Genomic DNA, 27,647 nt, shown 5'->3' with positions numbered 1-27,647 from the left:
CATGGATACATTTGCATCACCTCAGACTCAACCCTCGCCTTTGGCTTGGGACGTACATCTCCAGTCGTGATCATCTACCACAGGGTAGAGCCCGCATCGATGGGCTCTATCGCTTAATTTTATCCCTCAGAAAGGGGAGGAGCGGTCAGAATTCCCAGTTAGAAACTGTTGGTTTAAAAACGTGTTTGAAAATGCGCATCAACATTCTCAGATCGGAACGGGTGAAGCCTGATTTTCCTGGTCCTCTAAACTACACCTATGCCGTACATTATCGAATTACATGTTTTTTCTAAAACCACAAACTTTTGGTCAGCCATAGTGTGTCTCTTCCTTGTAAAGTGTTGAACTATTGGTTCATTTACTTTTGTATTTCTTATATTTGATAGGTGGTTCTGCATTGTTTAAGATAATGAAGTACCTGCATCCTACATGTATTTTTTTTATTGCAAAATATATTGTAAAATTTCAAATAATTGCCGGGTCTCAAATAATCGCCTGGTCTACTGGCAAATACTGTAAATAAATGCCGGGTCTCTGTCATTGCCATTGAAGCTGAGGAAGATGACGAGGAGTTTGAGCTTAATGAACAGCTAATAAGTGACAGCGATGAAAGTGACTCTCACAATTAATAATAATAATAATAATAATAATAATAATAATAATAATAAAAAGTAATTTAAGGTAGGCCTACATGTAATGTATATTTGTTTAATGCAGCTATTACGTTATTAAAAGTTTTGATAATTTTAAGCCTGCTGAAAGTAGGCCAGGTACAAAATTCTTGGTGTATTTTAACATGTTTTTTTTTTTTGTTGTTGTTGTTTGTTGTTGTATTAAAAATGTACAAGTTTGAGATTAAACAATAAATAATTTTTGATAATGATACTTACGTTTGTATTATTATTATTATTATTATATTATTATTATTATTATTATTACTATTATTTCTGTTAGCATAACCCCACGCCCGTGTTCTGATATCTACAGGCACAAGACTATAGATGTCCTTTCAGAAATCATTAATAATAAGAATCATATAATAATATAATCATAATCATCATAAATAATAAGAATATTAATATTATTACAATTAGTAGATAACATCTAGATTGTAGACTAAAAAATTTAAGTTTTCGATGTTCTACAAGCTTGTGACCTGGAGATTATATAATCATCCCGGCCAGATCTTAATAGCGACCAAGACGCACCCGTGTGCTGGCACATACCGTTTATCACATTTTATAAACGCCTGACTAACTTTAATTGAAGTTTTAAATACTATATATATATATAATATATATTATATATATTATATATATATATATAGATATATATATATTATATATATATATTTATAGTTGAGTCTGTATTGTTCAGTTGCTTGTCATGTTTTCAGGGTCCTTGCCATTCATGATTTTCCTTGCAGTAGGTTTATAAAGATTGCAATAGGTGGTGTTAGGGGTACCCAAATCTGAAGATTGTTCACTTGGCTGATCAGTGGCTTTGCTTGAATTGTAGTACCACAGAAATAGAAAGAAACCTGTAAGAAAAGAAAAGGGGTGTATGTTCAATGGCATTGCAAACAGGAACTTCCACCAAATATAGGTGATTGCTCCACATTGAGCAAAACCGTACAATTAAAAAGGCAAGGTATTTTGTTGGGTACAGTATTTGGAGTTTGATAAGACTGTATTTTTTATTTGAGCTTATCTGTTTTGCACATGTTATATACGTCTCAAATATGTAGTTTAAAAAAATGCATGTGTATTTTAAACCATGATGCCTGGGACTACTTTAGGTTAAATAAACTTCTCAGTTTCTATGCTTTATTCCTTGGTCTAAGTCTGTTATACTTGCACTTCCTTGGTTGTTTCACCCCAGCAGTGTTTTCTGAGCCAAAGCAGGTTTTTGGCTGAAAGCATGTCAGTCAATAGGAGGAGCATCTGGTTGTTTAAATATAGCGTTCATTGAAGGAGTGGGGACAATTATCCAGAAAGTGCAAGACAGTGTAAAAGCATGACTTGGAAAGAGATCAGTCTTTAACCTAATGCAGTACCAGATGTTTTAAAATGAAAATACAGGAATGCGTTTCTTTCATAATTGGGCATTTGAGACCTATGTAATGAATGAAAGTGTACAACAGGGAAAAAAAAAATGTAATTATTTTGTTACCTACAATCACTTTAATAGCTCGGTTAAATTTAATTATTATTAACAGCAGTTTAAATCCATTATATTTTGTTTTGTATTCTGACAGAATAGAGCTGCTGGCTGTTCCAGGAAGAAGTAACTTTTCTTGTTGGTGCTTAGCCATTTTCATTGTCTCTAGAATAGACATTGTTGCATGAGAAAAGGGCTACAGTACATTGTCTTATAGGGTAGTCATTTTGAACATTAATCTTGCTATTAGAGCCTGTCTTATAGTTTATTTTGTAGCCAGCAAGATCATTTTTCACTGTTTCTATATCCAAAAGCATTCAGTATCTGACCGGAAAGCTCTGTTCTCATTAACAATGAGCAACACAACTATGAAGTTATGAAAGTCACAGCACTTTTCCAAAAGCGATTGCTGTTTGCAATGACAGATTAAGAGGTAGGATGACTGTTTTGAGTATGTTTCCAGAACTTACCTTGAAGGGAATTCAGGACAGTGAATAGATAAAAAGCAGGCACTTGGAGGGGGCCAACATTGAAAAACATGACCCCCCAAGTTATCCCCAGTAAACAGGCCAGGCCCAGCAAGGTATACACATTCTTTCTGATTCCCTCTTTTGATTTGGGATTGGACTTTCTCATGTGAAATATCCTTATTGACACCACAATAAAAATCGTCACACTAAAGCAAAACAGTAACGTGTAGTAGCCAATGTTGGTGATATAATGGACCACTGGGTCTGTAATCCAGCACCTGGTTAAAGTAAACACACAAACAAGGTATTAGATTCTCATTGAGGTGCAAAGGAAATGGAATAATACACTGTTCAAGTTATAAAGGCTTTAAAACATTTGTTTTGCTTCTATTAGCATAAAAACATCCTCACAAGCCTGCTTATACACTTGTTTTCCCCTTGACTCAGTTTAAGACATTTTTGTTTCTGCCAAACCAGTTTACTTTCAAGGTATGGAATGCCAGTCTGCACGTACTATAAAAAACTGTAGGGTCAAATTAACAGACAGTATCGCATCATGTAATTGGATAGTATAACTGATGTTAAGTCTTTTAAACAAAGCCATATCAGTAATATGGATACTGCAACTGAATTTGTAAAAAAGCTGATTTGATTAATCACTTACATGGACATAGTACCCCCCTCCTGTTTATATATTTTATACTCTCCATACTTCTTCAAACTTCCAAGTATAATGACCACCACAGCTGGAATTCCTTAGAAAATAAATAAATAAATAAATAAATAAATGTGTATGTATATTTGGATCTGTATGGCACAGGAACCTTTTCAGTTTTTTTTCTTTCAAATATCTGTTCCAACACTTTAGACTGATGCTTGTTTGAAGTCCAAGGGAGTTTGCTCATTCAGACTAGTTCAGGGCTCTTCAATAGTTTTACCTACGAAGTTCTGTGATTAAACCTGTCTCATGGCATTACATGTAGATGTTAATCATATTTAATTGCTGTATTGTTTCCATTCCATTGGATAATTAAAATGACCTTATTTCCTGTCATTAACCAACCAGCAACTTTCCCTAATGACAGACAGTGGCAACCATAGATATACACATGACACAAACAACAAAGCTAAATAACTATGTAATGGTAATGGGCCTTCTGGTGATTATACATAAACAACAAGAAGCCTCTTCTTTATCTGAATTTTCCTTTATCGTCCAGACTAAGTAGTGAATTAAAGCAAACTTCTGTAAAATCTAATAATTTAAAGTGCCAATAAATATTTCTGTACCAAAGCTAACCCTTTTCACTGAATTGACAGATTTCTAATAACATGGTTTATGGGTTGCAGGTCTGTACGCAGCAGAACAAAATCTAAATAAATTGGCAGTTATAATCCTTGTGCTAGGGTAGAAGCCCTGTGTGTAAATAGTGAAGATTCTTTGTAAATAAAGATTAATTGTTTTGAATTTAAGTTTGGTAGGGATGAGGTTAATGCCATCCCTGCCAAATGCATGTGTGGAATACGGCTGGGTCTTTATTGAATAATTGATCATCAATCAAGTCCCAGCCATCTGGTATAAAAGCAAGGTCAGACATTGGGACAACACCAACTTTTCCAGTCACATGCAGAGGTTTCAAGCAGAAAGTCAAGCAAAGCAATTGCATCTTTGCTGTTGCTTCAAAGATACAATTTAGCTATAGAGGAGGATCAGGGATGCTTTGCGGTCAATATAATGATTTGACCGTATAGAAACTGCAGATGTAAAATTACCTCAAGCATAGTTTTGATACCAAACCATGACAGGTGTAAACATGTGTAGTATACCTTGGCAATAGAAACACAACCTCTCACACTAATGATCTACGTTTCCTAGCTCTCATCTCTTACTTTTAGCCTCCCTCAACTACACACTTAATTATGTTGAGCCTTACCCCAGCCAACAGCACCCATCTTCATCCATATTTTCTTTATCTCATAGGCGGAGAGCTTGATTACTAGATAGTACAAATAGAAAGCTTTAATTCCAAACCAGGTAAAGGTGCACAGCAAGGAGTAGTGCATGATGGCAGCAATGATATTACAGATATCTTGGTTTCCCATGGAAGACAGCCACTCGTTCATGAGGAAGGTCAGGTTTAGTAAGGACAGAGCCGCACACAAGTTTATAAGGATTGTGGTCGATGTATCAGATTTGGCTCGACTGTGAAAAGAATAGAAAAATAATGATCAGTAAGTGTTCCACCTGTTTTGACATTTTAGAATGCTATCCTGACACCAAGTTTCAAATTGTAATGAGACATGGGGCTTTAGTACTTTCAAAGTGTTTTCTTCAGCCTTTTATTCCCTTTTTTTCAAAGAGGTAAAATGCTTGTTAATTTTACAAAACTAGACCCAAACAACTAAATAATATAAGTCCAGTTTTCTTAGGCAGTTAATTAAAAACTGGAAGAAATAAATACATTTTTTTAAATACTTGTTGTACTTATTTAGACAAATGTATTTAATAGATAGATTGATGAAAGTACCTTAAGTTAAATACCTTGATCACATAATAAATGATTTTCACATGTTTATAACTAACATGATGCAAAGAAAATATAACAAGGTATGGTCATTCATTATTATAGGAAATAATGATTCCAAGTGTGCTCCACTAACAAGGTTACTTTTGTTGAGGTGAGCAGAGCAGGTCAATCCTAATCCTACAAGTCTGACCTACTTCTCAGATGCAATTCTCCTTTAGAATGATTATTTCTGGTCCTTGTTTCTGACAAAGGGAAGGCTCTCGTTGTTGTGTAGGAGGCATTGGGAAAACAAGAACTTCAGGTAAAGTAAAAATTCCTCATCATGAAAAAAGAATGTTTGCACAAGACTATGAAGGTAAAATTATGAAAAGATAATTGACCTGGTCTTGCATTCAGTTCGGGTCACTTATCTACAATTTGGGATCAATGCACCCCTGAATAGAAATCACAATACCTCAACACGATATGCATGAACAGGGCCACAGCCAAGAAAAAAAAGGATATCCCACAGCCAATGTAGGAGATGTATGTCAGAGACTTTAAGGTGCTCGCACTGATGGTGATGTTGTAGGGGCTCTGTAGGAATTTCAGAGTGAGAATAGAGTGAGATAATAAATGGGGTTACTGGTAAGAGATGACACCCACGTAGACTTATTCTAAACAATATATCTGCAGAAGGTTTGCACAAATAATTAGGAATTTACCATAGACTGGACAGTTCCAGCGATGTAATATATATATATATATATATATATATATATATATATATATATATATATATATATATATACACACACCGTGCCTATCGAAAGTCTACACCCCCTTTCAAAATTTCAATTTTCCTTTTGTTGCTATAGTCTGGAATTAAAATGCATTAAAATAGTTTTTTTTTTTCATTTATCTACACATCCTACCCCACATCTTCCAAGTGAAAAAACTATTCTAGAAATTTGTAGAAAATTTAGTAAAAATAAAAACTGAAATAGCTTGTTTGGATAAGTGTCCACCCCCCTTGTAATAGCCTTCAAAATCACACACCAACTTAAGTGGCCTCCATCTGTGTTAAATTGTAGTGATTCACATGATTTCAGGGTAAATTCAACAGTTCCTGCTGGGTAGTGCATTTCAAAGCGAAGACTCAACCATGAGCACCAAGGCGCTTTCAAAAGAACTCCAGGGCAAAGTTGTTGAAAGGCATAGATCAGGGGATGGGTATAAAAAAATATTAAAGGCCTTGAATATCCCTTGGAGCACGGTCAAGATGATTATTAAGAATTGGAAGGTGTATGGCACCACCAAGACCTTGCCTAGATCAGGCCGTCCCTCAAAAATGGATGACCGAGAAAGAAGGAGACTAGCCAGAGAGGCTACCCAGAGGCCAATGGCAACTTTACAAGAGCTGCAGGCTTTTACGGCCAAGACTGGTCAAAGTGTGCATGTGCACAATTACTCAAGAAAACCCACCTTGAATCCTGTTTGAAGTATGCAAAAAAACCAGGAGATTCTGTAGCCATGTGGCAAAAAGTTTTGTGGTCTGAAGAAACTAAAATTGAACTTTTTGGCCTAAATGCAAAGCATTATGTTTGGCGCAAACACAACACAGCACATCACCCAAAGAACACCATCCCTACTGTAAAGCATGGTGGTGGAAGCATCATGTTATGAGGATGTTTCTCATCGACAGGGACTGGGGCACTTGTCAGGATAGAAGGGAAAATGAATGGAGCAAAGTACAGAGAAGTCCTTGAGGAAAACCTGCAGCCCTCTGCAAGAAAGCTGAAACTGGGACGGAAAGCACACAGCCAAAGCTACACTGGAGTGGTGAAGGAACAAAAAGGTAAAAGTTCTTGAGTGGCCCAGTCAGAGCCCCGACCTAAATCCAGTTGAAAATTTGTGGCATGACTTAAAGATTGCTGTCCATCAAAGCTCCCAAAGGAACTTGACAGAGCTTAACAGTTTTGTAAAGAAGAATGGTCAAATCTTGCCAAATCTAGGTGTGCAAAGTTAGTAGTGACCTATCCCAACAGACTCACAGCTGTAATTGCTGCCAAAGGTGCTTCCACTAATATTAACGGAGGAGGGTTCGAGACTTAGCCAATTATGATCTGTCAGTTATATATGTTTAATATATAAATATTTTCTCAATAAAAAACTTTTTTCCTCATTTAAATGCATGAAACTGTGAGGCACAAAGAAACAACAAAATGTGAAAAAAGATCAAGGGGGTGTAGACTTTCTATAGGCACTGTATATATATATATATATATATATATATATATATATATATATATATATATATATAAAATATACAGTGCCGTGAATTTGCCTCCTGTCTCATTTTCTGAATTTTTCCACATTTTTCACATTGAATTTGGTCAGATGTCTTTGTGGGTTGTAGTAGTATATAAACGGAGTCTGAGATAAAAAAAAATGACATAAAAGTTTGGTGCTTCTTTTATTTGTTTGGTGTGCAAGGTAATCAAACATGTAATCTTCAGGTGTGAAAAAGTTATTGCCCCCTGTCACAGAGACGGCCGAAGTGGGCGGCGTCAGAACCAGGAAAAGTAATGCAATACACAAAACACAGGACGGATGAAATGAAGTGATGAAGACGCCTGTTGGCGCCGGTTTAATACAAAATAAAAGGTTTACACAAACACGAAAAACACAGGACACGGCACTCTACGCCAAAATAAATAGACAAACGAAAACAGACTAAACTTAACAAAACGGTGCACGGACAGACACTGACAAACACGGTGAGCGGATACTTTCTCCTCCTCTTATTATTATTATTATTATTATTATTTATTATTATTACTACTGCTACTAATTTCCTCCGTCTCCAATCCCGTTCTCCGCTCACCGAACACCCAACCACGAGTATGTGACAACGTGCATCTATATATACTATTGTGCTGGGATTCAATTACCAATTAATTATTCACTTGAATCCCAGCACGTGAATTAATAAAGTGCAATTCCCCGTGCTCACATATTACTACATTTTACTTGCACGTGAAGTGCTGTGCAATCCTCGTGCCTAAATACACATATACATTTTTAAACACTCGTGTTACACAGACCCGTTTATATCCCGTGTACCAATGTCTATACACCAACATTTAAACACACCACACGCAACACATAACAGATAATATACACAGGGGCGGGCACTTTGTTACATATACCCCCTCCTGTGCAAAGCACACATGGCCTCAATGGCCACCTCCCCCCTTAAAAGCCCAAAAGTCCCGCCCAAAGTCCTTGGCCAGGACCAGAGGCTTCCAGGGGCCCACAGGTCGTAATGCTGTCAGCAGGGTAGCATTCTCCTGCCAGGGTAGTCCTAGCAGCGGAAAGGCTGCTTGGGGTGTGGTCTCCTGACCTTCCCCCTCCTTCGGCGCCGGCAGCTCCCCTTGGTGGGGCTTCAACCACCGTTCTTCCTGCAGGGAAGAAACTGCAGAGGGAGCAGGTCTCCGGACCTCCCCCACGATCTCCGGCGGAGAAACTGCTGCTGGGGTTGGCGGTCTCCAGACCTCCTCCCCCTTCTCCGGCAGCGAAACTGCTGCTGGGGTTGGCGGTCTCCAGACCTCCCCCGTGGCAGCGAAACTGCTGCTGGGGTTGGCGGTCTCCAGACCTCCTCCCCCTCCTCCGGCAGCGAAACTGCTGCTGGGGTTGGCGGTCTCCAGACCTCCTCCCCCTCCTCCGGCAGCGAAACTGCTGCTGGGGTTGGCGGTCTCCAGACCTCCTCCCCCTTCTTCGTGGCCGGCAGCTCCCCTTCGTGGGGTTCCGGCCACAGTACTTCCGGCTGTGATGCGGAGCGGCGGGCAACCCCAGGCGATGCAGAGCGGCGGGCAACCCCAGGCGATGCAGAGCGGCGGGCAACCCCAGGCGATGCAGAGCGGCGGGCAACCCCAGGCGATGCAGAGGCATCCTTGGGCGAAGCGAGGCTGGCATCCTTGGGCGAAGCGAGGCTGGCATCCTTGGGCGAAGCGAGGCTGGCATCCTTGGGCGAAGCGAGGCTGGCATCCTTGGGCGAAGCGAGGCTGGCATCCTTGGGCGAAGCGAGGCTGGCAGTCAGGACAAGCTGGGGTGCGGGTGTTGGCCCTCTTTTCGGCCACTGCAGCCGGGAGGTTCTTCCCCGTGCTTCCCTCAGCAGCCTATGCAAGGGCTGCTGAGGACCGCCAGCATCTAGTCCTGGCCCTTGTGGTGCAGGGAGAGGCAGCTCCTGCTCCTCTCCCCCTGATGGAGGTGGAGGCAGAGGAAGCTCCAGCTCCTCTCCTCGTGATGGTGGGGGAAGTGATACCAGCAGGCATTCACCCTCTGCTGGTGGGGGAAGTGATACCAGCAGGCATTCACCCTCTGCTGGTGGGGGAAGTGATACCAGCAGGCATTCACCCTCTGCTGGTGGGGGAAGTGATACCAGCAGGCATTCACCCTCTGCTGGTGGGGGAAGTGATACCAGCAGGCATTCACCCTCTGCTGGTGGACAGGGACCCAGCAGGCATTCACCCTCTGCTGGTGGACAGGGACCCAGCAGGCATTCACCCTCTGCTGGTGGGGGAAGTGATACCAGCAGGCATTCACCCTCTGCTGGTGGGGGAAGTGATACCAGCAGGCATTCACCCTCTGCTGGTGGACAGGGACCCAGCAGGCATTCACCCTCTGCTGGTGGCGGAGGCAGAGGCAGCTCCTGCTGCTCTCCCCCTGCCGGTGGAGGTGGCGGAGGCAGAGGCAGAGGCCTGCTGCTCTCCCCCTGCCGGTGGAGGTGGCGGAGGCAGAGGCAGCTCCTGCTGCTCTCCCCCTGCCGGTGGAGGTGGCGGAGGCAGAGGCAGCTCCTGCTGCTCTGCCCCTGCCGGTGGAGGTGGCGGAGGCAGAGGCAGCTCCTGCTGCTCTCCCCCTGCCGGTGGAGGTGGCGGAGGCAGAGGCAGCTCCTGCTGCTCTCCCCCTGCCGGTGGAGGAGGCAGAGGCAGCTCCTGCTGCTCTGCGCCTGCTGGTGGAGGTGGCGGAGGCAGAGGCAGCTCCTGCTGCTCTGCTCCTGCCCATGGAGGTAGGAGCGGCGTGTAGTCTCCTGGTGGTGGAGGTGGGAGCGGTGTGTAGTCTCCCCTTGATACAGGGGACTGGTGCGGCTCTCCCTCACTTGCAGGGGACTGGTGCGGCTCTTCCTCCCTTGCAGGAGACTGGTGCGGCTGTGGAGACAGCGGTGGGACCTCTGCCTTCCTCTTCTGTGGCAGTTCCTCCTCTCCCTCCTGGTAGGGGCAGCGGAAGGGACAATTGGCAAAGAGATGGTCCTGGTTGCAGAGGAGGCACCCCGGCGAGGACTGGTTACATCGCCTGGGATGTCTGGCCCTTAGGCGGCACTCCTCCTCCCTGTCCCTCACCTCTTTATCCTCTTTCCTGCTTCTCCCCATTTCTTTCTTTTTTTTTTTTTTTTTGTAATCCAAAGACGCCCCTTTTTTTTTTTTTTTTTTTTCTCCCACACAAAAAAAAACCTCTCCTGGTCTGACGCTTGGAGGCGCTGTTAAATCCCACGCAGGACACCACGTGTCACAGAGACGGCCGAAGTGGGCGGCGTCAGAACCAGGAAAAGTAATGAAATACACAAAACACAGGACGGATGAAATGAAGTGATGAAGACGCCTGTTGGCGCCGGTTTAATACAAAATAAAAGGTTTACACAAACACGAAAAACACAGGACACGGCACTCTACGCCAAAATAAATAGACAAACAAAAACAGACTAAACTTAACAAAACGGTGCACGGACAGACACTGACAAACACGGTGAGCGGATACTTTCTCCTCCTCTTATTATTATTATTATTATTATTATTATTATTATTATTATTATTATTACTACTGCTACTAATTTCCTCCGTCTCTAATCCCGTTCTCCGCTCACCGAACACCCAACCACCAGTATGTGACAACGTGCATCTATATATACTATTGTGCTGGGATTCAATTACCAATTAATTATTCACTTGAATCCCAGCACGTGAATTAATAAAGTGCAATTCCCCGTGCTCACATATTACTACATTTTACTTGCACGTGAAGTGCTGTGCAATCCTCGTGCCTAAATACACATATACATTTTTAAACACTCGTGTTACACAGACCCGTTTATATCCCGTGTACCAATGTCTATACACCAACATTTAAACACACCACACGCAACACATAACAGATAATACACAGGGGCGGGCACTTTGTTACACCCCCCTAGTTAACTCAACCCAATTAAAGGGATAATTAGGTTCAGCTGTTTGAATACTTTGGCTAACAATCAGGCTTGATGTGGACCAGCCCTGCCCAATTTAAATCTGATTACCTTTGGCCCTTACCATCAGAGTGAAGTTGTCAAAACACAAGTTCTAGAAGCACATCATGCCACGATCAAAAGAAATTCCTAAAGACCTCTGAAAAAAAAGTTGTTGATGCCTATCAGTCTGGAAAGGGTTACAAAGCCATTTCTAAGGCTCTGGGGCTCCACCAAACCACAGTCAGAGCCATATTGTCCAAAAGGAGAAAGTTTGGGACAGTAGTGAATCTTCCAAGGAGTGGCCGTCCTGCCAAAATCTCTCCAAGAGCAAGGCGTAAAATCGTCCAGGAAGTCACAAAGAACCCTAGAACAACATCCAGGGATTTGCAGGCCTCTCTAGCCTCGGCTAAGGTCAATGTTCATGACTCCACCATCAGAAAGACACTGGGCAAAAATGGGATTCATGACAGAGTAGCAAAGCAGAAACCACTGCTCACTAAGAAGAACATGAATGCTCATCTCAAGTTTGCCAGAAAGCACCTGGATGATCCTCAAGAGTTCTGGAACAATGTTCTATTGACAGATGAGTCAAAAGTGGAACTTTTTGGCCAATATTGGCCCTGTTATGTCTGGCGAAAACCAAACACTGCATTCAACAGTAAGAACCTCACACCAACGGTCAAGCATGGTGGTGGTCGTGTCATGATTTGGGGATGCTTTTCTGCATCAGGACCTGGACGACTTGCTAGCATTGAAGGAACCATGAATTCTGCTCTGTATCAGACAATTCTACAGGACAATGTCAGGCCATCTGTCCGTGAGCTGAAGCTGAAGTGCAGCTGGGTCATGCAGCAAGACAATGATCCAAAACATACAAGCAAGTCTACATCAGAATGGTTGAAGAACAATAAATTTTAAGTTTTGGAATGGCCTAGGCAAAGTCCAGACCTAAACCCCATTGAAATGTTTTGGCAGGACCTGAAACAAGCAGTTTATGCTCAAAAACCCATATATGTCACTGAGTTGAAGCAGTGGGCCAAAATTCCTCCATGGCACTGTGAGAGACTGATCAATAACTACAGGAAGTGTTTGGTTGCAGTTATTGCTGCTAAAGGTGGTGTAACCAGTTATTGAGTTTAAGGGGGTAATCACTTTTTCACACAGGGGGCATTGGGTGTTGCATAACTTTCTTTAAAAAATAAATGAAATAAGTATCAACATTTTGTATTATTTGTTCACTCAGGGTTCCTTTTATCGAACAGATTTTGGTTGAAGATCTGATAACATTCATATATATATATATATATATATATATATATATATATGATATATATAATGCACAGTATTATATATAATATAATATTATATTAAAAAATATATTAATTCTTACTTACCGTAAGTACAGCAAAGAATGTCAAATGATAACATTTGCATGTAGTTGCAGACTCTGCTTTATGAGTTTCACAGCCTGAATTGTTCCAGATGGATTCATTGCCTGTAGAAAAAAATGAAATGCTGATTCATTTTACAAAACTAAAACCAAACACAAGTAATATAATCAAAGTTCTCTTAAGCACTCTCAAGAGGACTGTTTCTCATTTTGTAACATTTCCAGGGGGTTTTCTCCATTAAAAAATAGGAGGTAATTGAAGACTGGAGGAAATGCTTTGAAAATATGGCCCAATGTGTCTTCATTTTCAGGTATTCACTAAGATTGGAGGACCCTGTTATCCCTGCACTTCTGTTAACGTACATTTGATCTTATAGTTAACGAAAAGATTCAGAAAACAACAAAGTGTGTACTAGATGGGTTTTATATTCTTATCTGTCTCCAACACTTCACTGCTGTGTAAGTACTGACAGTCCAGCTGCAACAACTTTATTCTAATCACACATTCCATTTCAATCTAAGATAGAATAGTTCAGCCATTGCTTTTGTGGTACATTCTACTATATACTGTATGGATCAAGTGTACTTAACCCTACTACTGAGTTCAGCATCTAAAGCTTCTCATTGCTTCTTGAGTGTTGGATTCCAAAGCACACTAATGGAACCCTGGCTTTGAAATATCACTTAATTAAGTATGGTGTTCCATTTTCATGAACTCTGACTTTGTAAAAGTAATACTGGTGAGTGAAGTTCATTAAATATTGCTGCAGCTGGAACAGCAACAGTGAAATATTTGATAGGGGGCAACATTACGTTTTTAAAGCATTTTGATCAATTTTTAATTCTCGGTAAGTTGTTAATTATGATATTCTGCATCTAGAACACAGATTTTCAAACTGACACACATTTTTACAGAGTTTGAAGAAAGAGCCACTGTTTGCATTGTTGTAAATAAAAATATAAGTTTACCGTGAGAATCCCAGAATACACATTCATAATCAGTTTTGTCCTGGAATTAGAAAGTATTTATTAGTTATTATTATTATTATTATTATTATTATTATTATTATTATTTATTTATTTATTTTTATTTATTTATTTATTTTTTATCTATTTATTTTTATTTTATTTTTTTTTACTTTGAATTTAGAAATGTTTACAGTCATGTGACAAATTTTAAAAAAATGTAGGTCAGATGTTACATTAATAAATATTGCATGGCATGAATATAAAATTGTTCATTACAATCTGTAGATAACATTTTAATTTAGTACCAATATTAACTACTGATATCAGCTTGGTGGTAAAAATGTAATTATCATTTCATTGCAAATAAACTGCATGCACTTACACATTTAATAATTCTGTGTAAATGCACTGTATATGTAAAAACGGCAGCATACAATATTCTCTAATAGACAGAATTTGAAGGTATAAATGTTATCTACAGGTTTTTTTAAATAAAACACAAGAAAAATTATGATATGAATTGGCAGGTTGCATGAAAAGTTTTTCATCTAATAGGGGACCAGAGAAATACACTCCACACTTTAAAACATATACCCCTCTATCTATTAGCATTTTAAGTACATAATTAAATTGAAAAAGCTACCAGGGCCTCCCTAATTAAATATTTCAATCGTCAGCATATTCCTTAGAAAGCAGGGCTGTGCCGAGTACTGACATAATAAGAGTGTCTGTTACGTTTATGGAAATTGTTCACAGTAAAAACTATTACACATGTAAAAAAGCTTATTAATTACTGTTAATCTCAATTCTAGGGATATCCAGTCCATGTGAAAAGTAGGAGGGACTTGTATTGTAAAGAATATAAAATAAAAATAAATACAAAATCAGTCTTCACAATTTTCACCATAAGACTGTTTAAACTGTTTACTTCTGAGTATGATCTGTGTTTTTTACATACAATATATGTCAATGACTTCCACTGAAGAAATTTTAGAGAACTAAAGATAATTAGTAGATCATGAAAAATAACAATTCATATAAGAAATCAAACCAAAAGTTATCTTTTATTGGACCAATCTTTTTGTATCTGTCTTTTAGATTGTATTTTGATAAATGAATTAATCTTTAATGCTGAAACTAGACAGTCTGAACAGTCTGAATGAGCCTTACCTGTGAATCAGAATGGTAGAATGTCATTGAAATAGGTTCCTTAAGATTGGAAATGGATACCCCCATGTCAATTACAATAATTTCACCTTTTGAAATCGAACTGTTGTATTTATCCTAAATACAAAATAAAAACAAAGACAAACAAACTAAAAACAATTGTCGGTCAAGGTGGCATGGTTTACAATAAATTAAGAAATTCACCATAACCAAATGTCAAATTAATTATGTTTTTTGCAAACATTTAGATGAACAATATAAATTAAATTCAGGTATAATGTGGCCTGACTCTCATGAGTGGGGAGCACCTCTGCAGATGATAAGAGGTTATCCAAGGCTGAGTATTTTTGTGTCCCGCTAGCTCCCTGAAAGGTGAGGGTATGGAATGGGTTTCCTAGTCATGATGTTGATGCTGAATCACTGGGATCTTTAGGAGCCAACTTGACAAAGTTTAGAGGAACCTGCCAAACATAGATGGGCAAAACGACCTCTTCTAGTTCTAAAGGATTGCTTCAAGATATTCTAACTTACCCTTGGCATCTCAGAAAAAAAAGTCCCTGCATGCAGACAAGATTGTGCTGTATATGGCAGTGTGATGGTTCCCCCTTAAGACCTTGGGACAGTCTCGGGGGATGCCTCTGTACTATTTATATTACATGGACTTCATGTTTAGAGTAAGAATGAGAGGATATTCATTTGCAAGGAGACATGAGCCCAAACTCACATAGACAGGTTAGTAGCAGAGAATAGTTAGAGCTGGCACCTTTGCATCAGTTGGTCATTAAGGTGCTGATTCAAAACCATTTTCTTTTCTGTACTTTATGTTTAGTCTCAAGTATCCCCCAATTTTTTAAATGAACAGATCCTTTTTTGGAAAGTAGCCCAGATTTTGAACTGGTGGTCAAGTAATTCAGGCAGAGTGGTTCCCAAAGTTCTAATAACTTGACATATTTTCACAGGTTGGAACATTTGGGTTGCTCCCTCTGTTCTTGCTATTTTATACATTGCATTAATTAAGTTACACTTTGTTATAATATTCATATTTTTAATAGTGCTTGCTCTATTTTTGAGTAGTGTTTGAAATTATTCTCTGAAGCTGATTTCTGCCATGATGAGTGGTGATGTCATTCTCACAATGCTTCAGACTTGTAACATTTAAACCAGTTTTACAGTCAGAATCCTGTAAATAGTTAAATATGAAACCTTCCTTAATCCAGGATACTAACCTGAAACAGAAGGGGATTTTTAACAATAGCAACAACAAAGACAGTTTCTTTTTTTCCCTTGATAGCCATCTCGAATACCTCCTTTGAAATTTGGAGGACTGTGGCTTTATCCCTAGAACCATTGTTGTTCTCTTCAACCTAAAACAAAGAAAACATATTATCATTCACAATCTAGAGCTAGTACTATTGGCAACACTTTACTTTCTTAATTGGCACCTCATGTTGAAGTTTCTTGTAAAATTTGAATCAGCCTTTTGTCTATTGCTGGCACGTTCTTGTTATGGTTACTATTTTACTTGGTTTATTTTACAGCACAAGCAAGATATTTTTCTTGTTGCCAGTTTTTATTGAACTCTATGGAGTATGTATAGGTGGGTGACCAACAGAGCCATGTGGCTCCACTCACCTACAACCAGAGCAATATGTACTATGACCTTTACAAAGCCACGATGGTACTTTCTATTTCTGTGATGATCCGTGTTTTCACACACTTTTAATATGATGCCTTTCTTTATTTAATTCTGCCATTGCTACTGCACATTACATTTTAAAACACACATACAGTGTTAAACAGGCTAGTACTTACTCCAGCTGCAGACAAGACAAAGTTAGTTTCCTGGATGTCGTTTATCTGTATTTTCTTTACAAGTGCTTTAAGTTCTTCGGTTTCAATCTGTTCCTTTGTCCCATTGAAAGTTTGTTGCATATTTTTCAGGTAACTGTAATACATTAATCAATTCCATTTTTAAATTAAAATATCTCTTCACAATCTTATACAAATTAGGATTTTTAAAAAATAAAATAAAAACTATACAAACATAATTTTAGATTTTTATTTAACATTGTGTAATCAAAGAAACTACAGAATGATATGTTTACTGGGAGCCATGCTAGTATTACCGTATATATTAGATTTCGAAATGTCACATTTTTCGTTAAGTATATGGAAAACTACAAAGCAGCATTCATGTAATTCAATATTTTGATGTAACATTATTCAGCAGTTTTGATTTAAAAAATGTGTTAATTTAATAGGGTGATGCAAAACTTTGGCTACATCTGTATATCAATCCATTAAGCATAAACTGTACACTTGTTCTAAAGCTTTATTTATTCTCAAACAAATTTAAAAAAAAGACTGTAGCGTCACTTTCTGCACACAGCTGCAAAAAAAAAATGCCTTCATTTTCATGTAGGTTGTGAGTTTGTATATAGTACACTGTGTATAAAATACGCATTCTGTGTACAGAGCACAACAATGCTTCTAAAACTCACTGCAAGTGCGTTTACAGCTTTCACATGTTCAACTAATACAACGTAGTGAATACAGTATACAGTATAATTATTTAAAATACATTTTCTTAAAGAACTCCACTGTAATCAAGACCTAGTACTATTTTTTTGTTTACTCGCTGTGCCAACACTTTTTCAATGCCCAGTTCTGCTTAGTGACACTATTTTGCTCACTTCTTTTGAAGTGATATTAAAAGAGTTTGACTGTATTCCCTTTTTCTACAGAGTTTGAAGTGCCTAACTGTCTGTTGCCTCACCGCTGCAACCCACTCCCTTCTCCATATGACTTACTCATTAATCTTATCTTCAGAGGTTGGAGCTTTGCATTTCTTGTAAATCATGGCTTCTTTTTGTAGTATATCTGTTAAGTTTACACTGAGAATGCATGATGAATTGTGTTTATTCACTGGACCTGTTAGACAGCGAGATAGAAAGATTAATACATGGCACCAAAAACTTTACAGAATCAGAACCTAAATGTATACTGCAGATCTGGCATAGTTTCTTGACATAGCTACGCAGTAAAAGAATGCTCATATCACATAGTCTATTGACTGTGGGCTCTATTTTAGTGATTGAAATGACTCTACTGTTAGGGTAATGTTAATAACACTGTGATGAAGCTGTACTTTGATCCCATAAGAGTTGTCACCTCATCTGCCTGATGGTTATCAAATTTAAAATTCAAAATGTGCAATAAAATTATAAATAAGCAACATTAATCACCAAAATATGAAATAGTATAATGTTCTTTTTTTTAATTATGCGTGAATGTCTAGGGTGGATCACTTGCCATAAACTTGTGAAATATATCAATCAAATTTGAAATGTTTAAAATGACGAGAAACTCACAACTTTCTTTTCGGTAGTTGTTGCCCCTTGCCTGTTCTTTACATACATATTTTGGCTTCTCCTGTCCTACTAGTTGTAGGTCTGAATCATTGCTAATATTGTGACATTTAATTAAATTTAATTGAATTCTTTTTAGATGTTGGATAAGCAAGCTTGTCTGAAACACCGCCATTATTTTTTTACAAAAATGACAGCAGTGGCCTGAATACTGCTGTGTGTGTGTGTGTGCACGTGTGCGTGCATGTGTGTGCGTGTGTGTGTGTGTGTGTGTGTGTGTGCGCGCGTGTGTGTGTGTGTGTGTGTGTGTGTGCGTGTGTGTGTGCGTGTGTGTGTGTGTGTGTGTGTGTGCGCGCATGTGTGTGTGTGTGTGTGCGTGCGTGTGTGTGTGTGTGTGTGTGTGTGTGTGTGTGTGTGTGTGTGTGTGTGTGTGTGTAAGGCTTGTAAAGATAATGATAATAATCAAATTATTTATCGATTGGGACCCCACAATAAAAAATCGATAATATTTTAATGAAATCGAACATTCCATGAAATAAAAATTTGGCCATCAGTTTGTCACCAGTTAATTTAAAATTATTGTATTTTTTTCATTCATTTTAGACACTCGCAAAATGTTCACTCGCTTAACAATATCAGTTGAGATCTCCTAGGATTCTAAACCTGTCCTCGATGCCCATATCTACCAATCAGTGAGGGGAGCCCAGAGTGGTTATTGTCTGCTGTTAAGTGTCAATCAATAAATCTTGTCCAGTTTTCTTTTTGAAATTGAAACAATCTTACAATCACACCAGAAACCTTGACTGATACACGCTGGAGATGGTATGTACATTGATTAGGCCTATACATGTATGTGGGCAGTAAGTACATTCACATACATGTATGAAAGAGATATTATACATATTGAAGTATATAGATGCAAAATCTAATTATCAACTGGAGTTGTTGCTGTCGAAAGTTCCGTTGCAAGAAAGGGTCGGCTACCTCGAATGTGCTGTTTGGAAAAATGACGATATAGTTGTGTTCACTGAAGAGAATGCAAATCTAAGTGGCTATGCAAAGTCATGTAAAGGTTTGATTAAAATATGACAGCGAAAAATGAAATGCATCTCTTCAGCCGCGGCACACAGGAAGGGACTGTTGGTACACTAGCAGAAACTGGGCCACGTAATTCTTAAATTGTAAGCAACAGCAAATTTAAAAAAAAAATGAGAGATCTAATTATTTCCATGTGTATAGATGATAATGTTAATGTAGTTTTCAAACCTTGTTTTGTTTTCCTTTGGACAGTGGGGTTGATATATATATATATACACATATTTTGTTTTCTTAATTTACCGTTATGTTTACACTGAAAAATTGGACAGTGCTACATTTAAATGCCAATGTACTAATCAAACGTGTCTTAAAACATCAGGATTTTTTTTTATGTGTTTATACCATGCTCTATGAAAAGAGGACTTACTGCTTCTTTAAACTGCTACTGTGAGCAAATTTTTTAATTTATTTTTTAAAATTGTAACTCAATAATGATCGATGTAGGTAAACCTACATCCTATGGCTAGTGTTATTGCCTGTTGTTCACATTTTTTGTCCACAGATCATAAGAAAATATACGAACGAGAGGAAGCTATAATGAGTCCATGAATGCTCTTCTGGTTCCTACTAGCTGATGGATCTCAGAATTTGTCAAGTTAGGTCTTCAACTATTTAGCATCAACAACATGGCTAGGTAACCCATTCCATGTCCTTGTCACTTCTTCCCCCTGTCCTTAGTCTATCTGCACTTCATTTCCAGCTATGTCCTCTGGTCCTGGTTTCTGTGTTGCGCTTAAAGCATTGGTTAGGGTTAACTTTGTCAGCCTTTTAAAGTCTTCAATCAAGTCCCCTCCCTCTTAATTTTGTTCTAGGTTAAATAAATCAAGTTCCTTCAATCTATCTTCATAGCTCATTCTTTTAAGCCCTGGGATTTGTCTTTAGTCCATCTTAAACTTCTTGTTTGGTCTATGAATAACCTAATTGACTATACAGTCAGGCACTTTTTTTATTGTTTACCTTTACATAATGTAGAAATTGTACACACTGAGTCCCAAGCAGCACAAACCACTGCGTAATTCCCTGAAATAATAAAAAAGTAATTTGTTAAGAGATCAATATTATCAAGTACAGTGCATGCAAGCATACAAACATCAGAAATGCCCTTGTATCAGAAAGGCAGTATCACACTAAGGTGCATAGATTCGGCAATTACTGGAAGATGGTTTGGGTTTTTTGCTCTATTAAAAAGCATTTGTAATCTGATTCAGATCATCTAAGCTTGTCCGGTACCTAGTAGCTGACTGATCTCAAAACTTTGTCTAGTTGCCTCTTAAAGGATGCAAGCGATTCTGCCTCAACAACATTACTAGGTAGCCCATTCCATACTCATCATCACTCTGTGTGAAATGGTGTTTCCTGCACACTGTCTAAGTCTGCCTCCACATATTTTGCAACTGTCTCTTGGTTTCAGTACTGTGCTTGACAACTTGGTTAGGGTTAACTATGAAAAGTGTGGTCTCTCCAGTGCATTATACAATCTCATTATAACCTCCTTGAATTTCTACTCTGCACTTTTGGCTATATACTGAAGCATTCTGTTTGCCTTTATGATTACTTCCCTGCACTGGTTACTGACAGCTGTGAATTTATTACAGTACCAAGGTCTTTCTCTTGGTGAGCCTGTTCTAGTTCTGTACCACCCATTTGATATTTGGATCTTTTCATTTTTGTATTTTGTGTCTACCAGTTTACATTAGTTTGTCATGGGCTTTACAGTGCATACCTACACTTTACCATGCATTCACTATGCTTTATTACACTTTGCTATACTTTTACTATGAGAAACTTTTATAAGGGATATTATAATATATTTAAACATATTTGCATATATTTTCTAATTTCTTCACCAACCATACCCCTGATTTGCATGACTGAGATAGAATGAGGCTTTGGAAGATCTATATCTTTGGACTAACCTCCTGAAAAACTTTTTGAATTCATAAGAATTCATTGGATTCACCCGGACACTTTAAAAATAGAAGCTACTAGCACCTAACTCAGACTGAATAAAGACAGATACTGGAAAATAAGGTCCATAGATGTACTAATAAAATGACCAGTAAGATTACCATTCAAGCTATGCAGCACAAAAAAAGGGAAAGTACCTGGCACATATTTGGTATTATTAAAACTGCTTGTACATCCTGGAATGAAAAAAAAAGAAAAGTGAATCTTCCCTTTCCAAGGTAAACATGGTAAATGTATGATTTCAGTTGTTAGGAAATGTAAAACACACTCATATTTTAAATGACACAAGGTAAGCTTGGTCCTCTGTTCTAACTTTGACCTGTAATTTCTTAATTAGTGTAGTAGGTTGCTAATGAATTACCCTGGAAACATTTATGGGAAATTCCAGCATTTAGGAAGTTACATTTGCACACAAATATAACTTTGTAACCATATAAAAAGACTACAGTACTTTAATGAATTCAACAAACATTGCAGACTATATAGCCAGTAGTAGGGGAAATTAAACAATTAAATAAATACATAAAAAATATATATTACTTGAACTACTATATGCCTGTTGAGTTGCAGACAAATGTACTGAAACCCTACAGTTAATGTAAGATAATTCAAGTAGACATGTTAAATGCAAGCATTTACGGAACATGAGCTACTAATGGTATGCCATATAATTGAGCCAAGAATTGTTTACTTCTTTTATTCGAAACATATAGAACATGTTTTCAGGCAGGCTGTGTATCACATAACTTCTGTCGAGATCATTATTACATTCCAGTTCATAACCCCCTCAATACAATTTTAGTCCAGCCTGCATAAAGATTCATAGTCAGGAACGTCATACAGTACTGTACTGTGCACTATGCAAACACACTGCTTTTCAGTCATCACATCCTATTGAAACTCAGTGTGGCCTTAATAGAGCTCTCAGAATCATATGTAAACTCCAGTCACAAGCTGCACCTGAGTGTAATCGTGAGCCTGCTCCCCTGAAACACTGCCCCCTAGAGGAGAGTAGTGTTGATAATGTGAGTTAGTCCTCATAAGAGTACATTTGAAAGAGCTTGTGTATCAGAGGTACACCTGTGTAACATGTTGTTAAATCTACTGGGTTTTATTATTGTGGTAAAGCAATATTAAAATAAATAAATACATAATACAAATGAGAAATTATCTGTACAGCACTGTTCATTAGTGATATTAAACCATGGATTCTGGCAGTCAGTTTTACTGGGTTTTGAATCAGTGTTATTCATTGTTATTGAATGTTTATTCTTGTTTGTACAGCAAACTGTTTGAAAATGTAAGGCAGAGACAAAAAGAAAAAAGAAGAGGTTGTACTCATTGTAAAGCCCCACATCTACTCCTAAGTGATTATGTTATTTGATTCCAGTCTAAAAAATATCCAGCAGCATTCCCTTGAAAATGTTGCTGATCAAGTTTCCACTACATGTCTATGGCAAGCAGCTAGAACTAGACAGCAGCTCATAAAAATCATTGGTTTGAACAGACTTTTTAAAAAGTGAGTAATTGCAACAGTAAGTGCTCAGAACTAGTCAGGTTACCTGTGCAACATATACACAGTTCTAAGTATGATCTCTGATCTAGTGATCTAGATCTTCTGGAATCTACTGTTCATGACCTTAGCCACTTTACTTAGCATTGTCTTCTAGACTAAAGCATGTTACAGGTTAAAGGCTCGTCAGTCAGTAAAGGAAGCAGCTGGCTCGTTAGTGAGAGTAAAGAAGACATGGAGGGAAAATGCACTCTTCAAGTGAAACGACTAAGGAAGCTCAACATTATCTGGAAACATATTGCTAACAGAGATTTCTCAAACTCAGTACTAAATATCAAGTTTTAAAATTAAAATACACGTTTTAATTTTACATGTTACTTTAAAAACTAGTTAGCTAGAACCACCTTAGAGAGCCACTTGATTATTGTGTAGATACCCTCTCAAGGATAATAAGAGAAGAAAATGAAAGCACATTTTGTCTATTAACTGACATTCACACTATGCAAAATATATTTCCATAGTACTTTATACTTATCTCTCCTTGTTATATAATTCTACAGATATCTGAAACAGGGTTATGTCTGGCATGAGTGTTGGTGGTCAGCAGGCTAGAATATAATCCCTAACTCTAGCCTAAAGCTATAAGTAAAAATCATGTCTGAATCATCACTTACCATTGTCTGAGGTACACTGTATGACCTAGAGACCAAGAATGTAACTCAGCACAGCACAGATCTCAAGAGAGCTCCACTTGGCCCTGAGCATTACTGATGCTGAGTATTGTTGTCTGCTAAAGGTAAAGGCAAGGCAAGAAAATGACAATTCACCTTTGAAAACAATGCATTTCACAGGTCTGGGTAATTCAGGAGTATACAGTACAAAGAGTGGTTTAGCCTTCAGCTGGTGAACTTGTAGATTAGGGTGATTGTGTACAATGATCAATGTGTGGTTTTTTTTTAACCCCCCAACAATATGTGCAAAATGAGAATTGTGCCTGACAAGTAACTATTTGGGCAAATGTGCACAACCAGTAATTGTAACACAGTCCTTAAACCTTAGAAAAATAGGTTCTGCTGTGAAATAAAATAAAAATAAAACTTTGGTTTGAACTAAGCTAATGATGAGGAATTAGAGAAGCAATAAGTAGAGACAATTGTTCATTGAACAAAGTCTGCCATAAAATCATATCATTGGTTAAGAAACATCTTAATGGGAGCGCTGTGCAAGAAGTTGTAATGGTTCTCCTCCTAGTAGTGGCTGATTAGTCGATAATACTGACATCAGCATCAACATCAACACAAGTTAATCACAAGCTTTCCGGACCTCAAAGGTTTCTTCAGGTGAAAGTAGAAAAGACAGATTAATATTTACATTCAAAGGTGGAACTTTAATAAAAAAGAACTATTTTGAATCACTACTTTGAATCATTGACAATAACAAAATAATAAAATAAAAATATATGAATAAGATGTAAAAAAGTAAAAAAAAAATGTAACGGTACTAATATATGGAAATAAATAATATTAAGTTAGTCCAATAAAAGGTGTCACATCTCCTTCTCTTTGTCCATCATCTCTCAACTGATATGGGTTTGAAATGGAAATTGTAGGTATAATACCCCTGAGCCACCCCAAAAATGACACTTAATGATAATACTTTGTAGAAACCTGTATTAATGACTAAATAATTAAAATGGCCAGTCCTAGAGACTCCCTTGTACGCTTGTATACTACATGTTAACACATCACTTCAAAACATTCCCTTTAGCCTTAGAATGAAAACACACAATGCAATTCAGGACCCAGTTTACATTGCCCTAATACTGATTTCTAAACGTGAATTACTTTTAAACATCTCTCACAGTGAAGCTATATCTGGTGATAGTATTAGGGAAGGGGGTCATAGAATACCTTAAAATACCTTAAAATGATTTCTTACCTGTCAGCGTTTTATTGTTGCAAATCGAAAGCTTTTTCTAGTATGAGTGGCGGTCAGCTTTGCAAGTCAGTATCAGTATGCACTGTTAATGAACACTCATGAGGAAGTACAGTTTTTCTTTTTATTGTTTTTCTATGGACACTGTAACATAATTTAACTAACAAACTAAATGACATGAATGTTCTTTTGTCTCAAAGGTACAGTTTCAGCCCCTATCAAATATATTTATCTGTCCATCCTATTTTCCATGAACTGCACTGGCTTCTATTTGTGTATGTGTGTGTGTGTGTGTGTGTGTGTGTGTGTGTGTGTGTAATATTAATATATATATATATATATATATATATATAATATATATATATATATAGATATATATATATATATATATATATATATATATATATATATATATAAATAATTTTATATATTATAATAAATTAAAATCATGTTGACAATTCTTTGTTCTAAGTTAAAGAACTATAAGTTCCTTTAACCTACTGTGAACGTGTGGGTGGCAGTGGGTAGGTGGAAGGTTGATGCAGGTGCTCCAGACAACGACAAACTCAAAGCTCATGGTTCAAGTTCTTGTAATTTTTCTTTTCTCCTTGACCATTTAAATAATAATGCTAGCTCTATCCAATTATGGGTATTGCCAGGGTATAAACCAAGGGGTTGCAGTCTTGAAATAATAATACAAAACACAGACACACAACACAGATACAGACACATCTCCAGACAGTGTGTGCTGTAGGTGCAGGTGCGGAGCTTCAAACACTGGTGTACAGGTGCAGTGAATTATGGGTTTAGTACTGGCTTGAAGTGGCCGTTTAATGGCCAGGCATTCCTTTTCTATGATGAAGTAGGAGGGGGAGCATTTCTTTACTTATGTACAGGATGGGGTGTTCTATCGTCCATCGACCTGCTGGAACAAGACAGCCCCCAGACCAACATCCGAAAAGTTGGTGTGGAGGAGGAATTCCTTGTCAAACTCTGGTGTTATCAGCAAACTTTTTTTTGTACTGAGTGGACTATAAACTTCTCTGAGCTCTACTTTTTCTGTCAATGGGCAGCTTAGTTGAATACTAAATAAGTGATGTCACAGTTAATATAAACTACCCTACTAAACAATGATCACCAGCAAATGTGACTGTCAGTAAATGCCACACACGCAACAAATAAACTCGAAAATATCAGTAAGAACACGAAATATAAATGTTCAAGATTTTAAATAAACTGAGGTTTTAACATCATCCGATCACACTTTCTATCCTTTCAGCACCTTCCTGTTAATTACGCAGGAAGCACACACCAATGCAGTTATCAAAAAGACCACATACTACTATAACATAACTTTTCTGCATTTGTATTATTTTTTATTTTAAAAGGTTTTGTAAAGATATTGCAGTCTCTTCAAGTTTTAAGATAGTGAGGTCACTTGTGTTGTAGGGATTTATGTTTCTATATATATAAAAAATATATACAATTTATTCCCACTTCTTTTTTTTTTTTTAAATAAAAAATACCACTTAACCCTTTGCGGTCCATTTATTCAGCACTTTTCAGGCATGTCAGGTCCAATTTATTTTCACACGCATTGTTTATTTTACTTGCGCTGTTTAATTTTTTATTTTTCAGAGGAAAACAGGTTTTACAGTCACTGAATCAAAGAATCACACTCAGTATTGCATCTCCAGCCAAGCTCCAACCCTTGTTCGCTGTATTTTTCATATACCTCTTTTTATAGACATACATACTGATAAATCCTCTCCTGGTCACTGGTTTTTATCACCAAACTCCTCAGTAATGCGATCCAAGTCATTATTTATTACTATAACATCTCAAATAGCTCTGCATATGTCTGTGATGTTCTTTGTGCGCTGGATGCAGAAGCAGCTATCTCCTGTGTTCGTGTCCATGTTATCTCTGTGGTGCATGGGGCTATCAGATACACCCTTTTTTCAACTTCATTAAGCTCCTATCAGTCACACTCAGCCATTGAAAGGTTTTCTCTGCTTTTTCTGGAAAAAAAGACTAGAGACCTGTGCTTTATGTCTTTTTGATTATGATTACGCACAGCTTAGAAGGAACATTGGTTATCAGGGCAGGGGCTTGGCAGTGTCATTGCTTAATCGTATCAGATGACATACCCTGACATTGTTCTGTCCGTTTAATTAAATTTGGCACACTATTTTTAATGAGGTTCACTAGAGGGTTGACCACCGTGGCATACTCGGGGATGAATCGTCGGTAATAATTGGTCAACCCCAAGAGAGACCTCACCTGGGACTTGGTCCGCGTTTGAGCCCCACATGTCCAGTATATTGAGAGGGGCCGGAGTAACATCTGCCCTGGATGGCCCAGTAACCTTGCCCTCTTGGTCACACTGCGTACCGACTCCCTTTGAATGGCGTTTCATACCATCCAAGCTCTCTCCCACCAGTCCCCAGCCTCGTTTCAGGGATGCACCGTCCCATTTTTCTATCCGCCTCTTGTTTTCCTAGGACGAAAAAGGGAAGAAAGCAGGTCAGCTTGCAGAGGGAAAATCTCACCAATCATTTCCCCTGCTCTGTCTACCACGGTTACATGTGCAGTCGGGACTGTCTTTTGGATTAATTGTCTATACTTGGCCAATCCCGGTCCAGAATGGGTGAGGTAGCCTTTCCACCAACCCCACTGTGAGGTAGCGCTGTGTTTGACCTATCGACACGTATGGTTTTAGTGTGGGATATGTCACCGTGTCTCCATGGATACTGGAGATCATTACCTTGCCTTGTGGCTGCCATGACACACCACCCAAGACATCTGACTGAATT

General features: G+C 38.2%; 1 protein-coding gene and 1 long non-coding RNA gene across 2 annotated transcripts; both read right to left on the bottom strand.

Annotated features, from left to right (window-relative positions):
* Positions 1-4,544: 4,544 nt before the first annotated feature.
* LOC121296692 (adhesion G protein-coupled receptor G3-like) lies at positions 4,545-13,819 on the bottom strand. Its single transcript, XM_041222466.1, has 4 exons — positions 13,783-13,819; positions 12,818-12,918; positions 5,613-5,734; positions 4,545-4,833 (listed from the first exon to the last, which is right to left on the bottom strand). Exons 3-4 carry the CDS (start codon positions 5,627-5,629, stop codon positions 4,545-4,547), a joined length of 306 nt encoding a protein of 101 aa, XP_041078400.1. The 5' UTR covers positions 5,630-5,734; positions 12,818-12,918; positions 13,783-13,819.
* Positions 13,820-16,772: 2,953 nt separating this feature from the next.
* On the bottom strand, positions 16,773-24,910 carry LOC121296475. Its single transcript, XR_005947068.1, has 6 exons — positions 24,835-24,910; positions 23,571-23,686; positions 21,521-21,559; positions 20,373-20,435; positions 17,760-17,880; positions 16,773-16,894 (listed from the first exon to the last, which is right to left on the bottom strand). It is a non-coding gene; the product is annotated as an uncharacterized LOC121296475 (long non-coding RNA).
* Positions 24,911-27,647: the final 2,737 nt, after the last annotated feature.

The sequence above is a fragment of the Polyodon spathula genome, chromosome 21 (genome assembly GCF_017654505.1).
Source record: "Polyodon spathula isolate WHYD16114869_AA chromosome 21, ASM1765450v1, whole genome shotgun sequence".
NCBI classification, from domain to species: domain Eukaryota; kingdom Metazoa; phylum Chordata; class Actinopteri; order Acipenseriformes; family Polyodontidae; genus Polyodon; species Polyodon spathula.
Note: the sequence above shows the minus strand (reverse complement) of the source record. Positions and strands in the feature narration are given on the sequence as shown.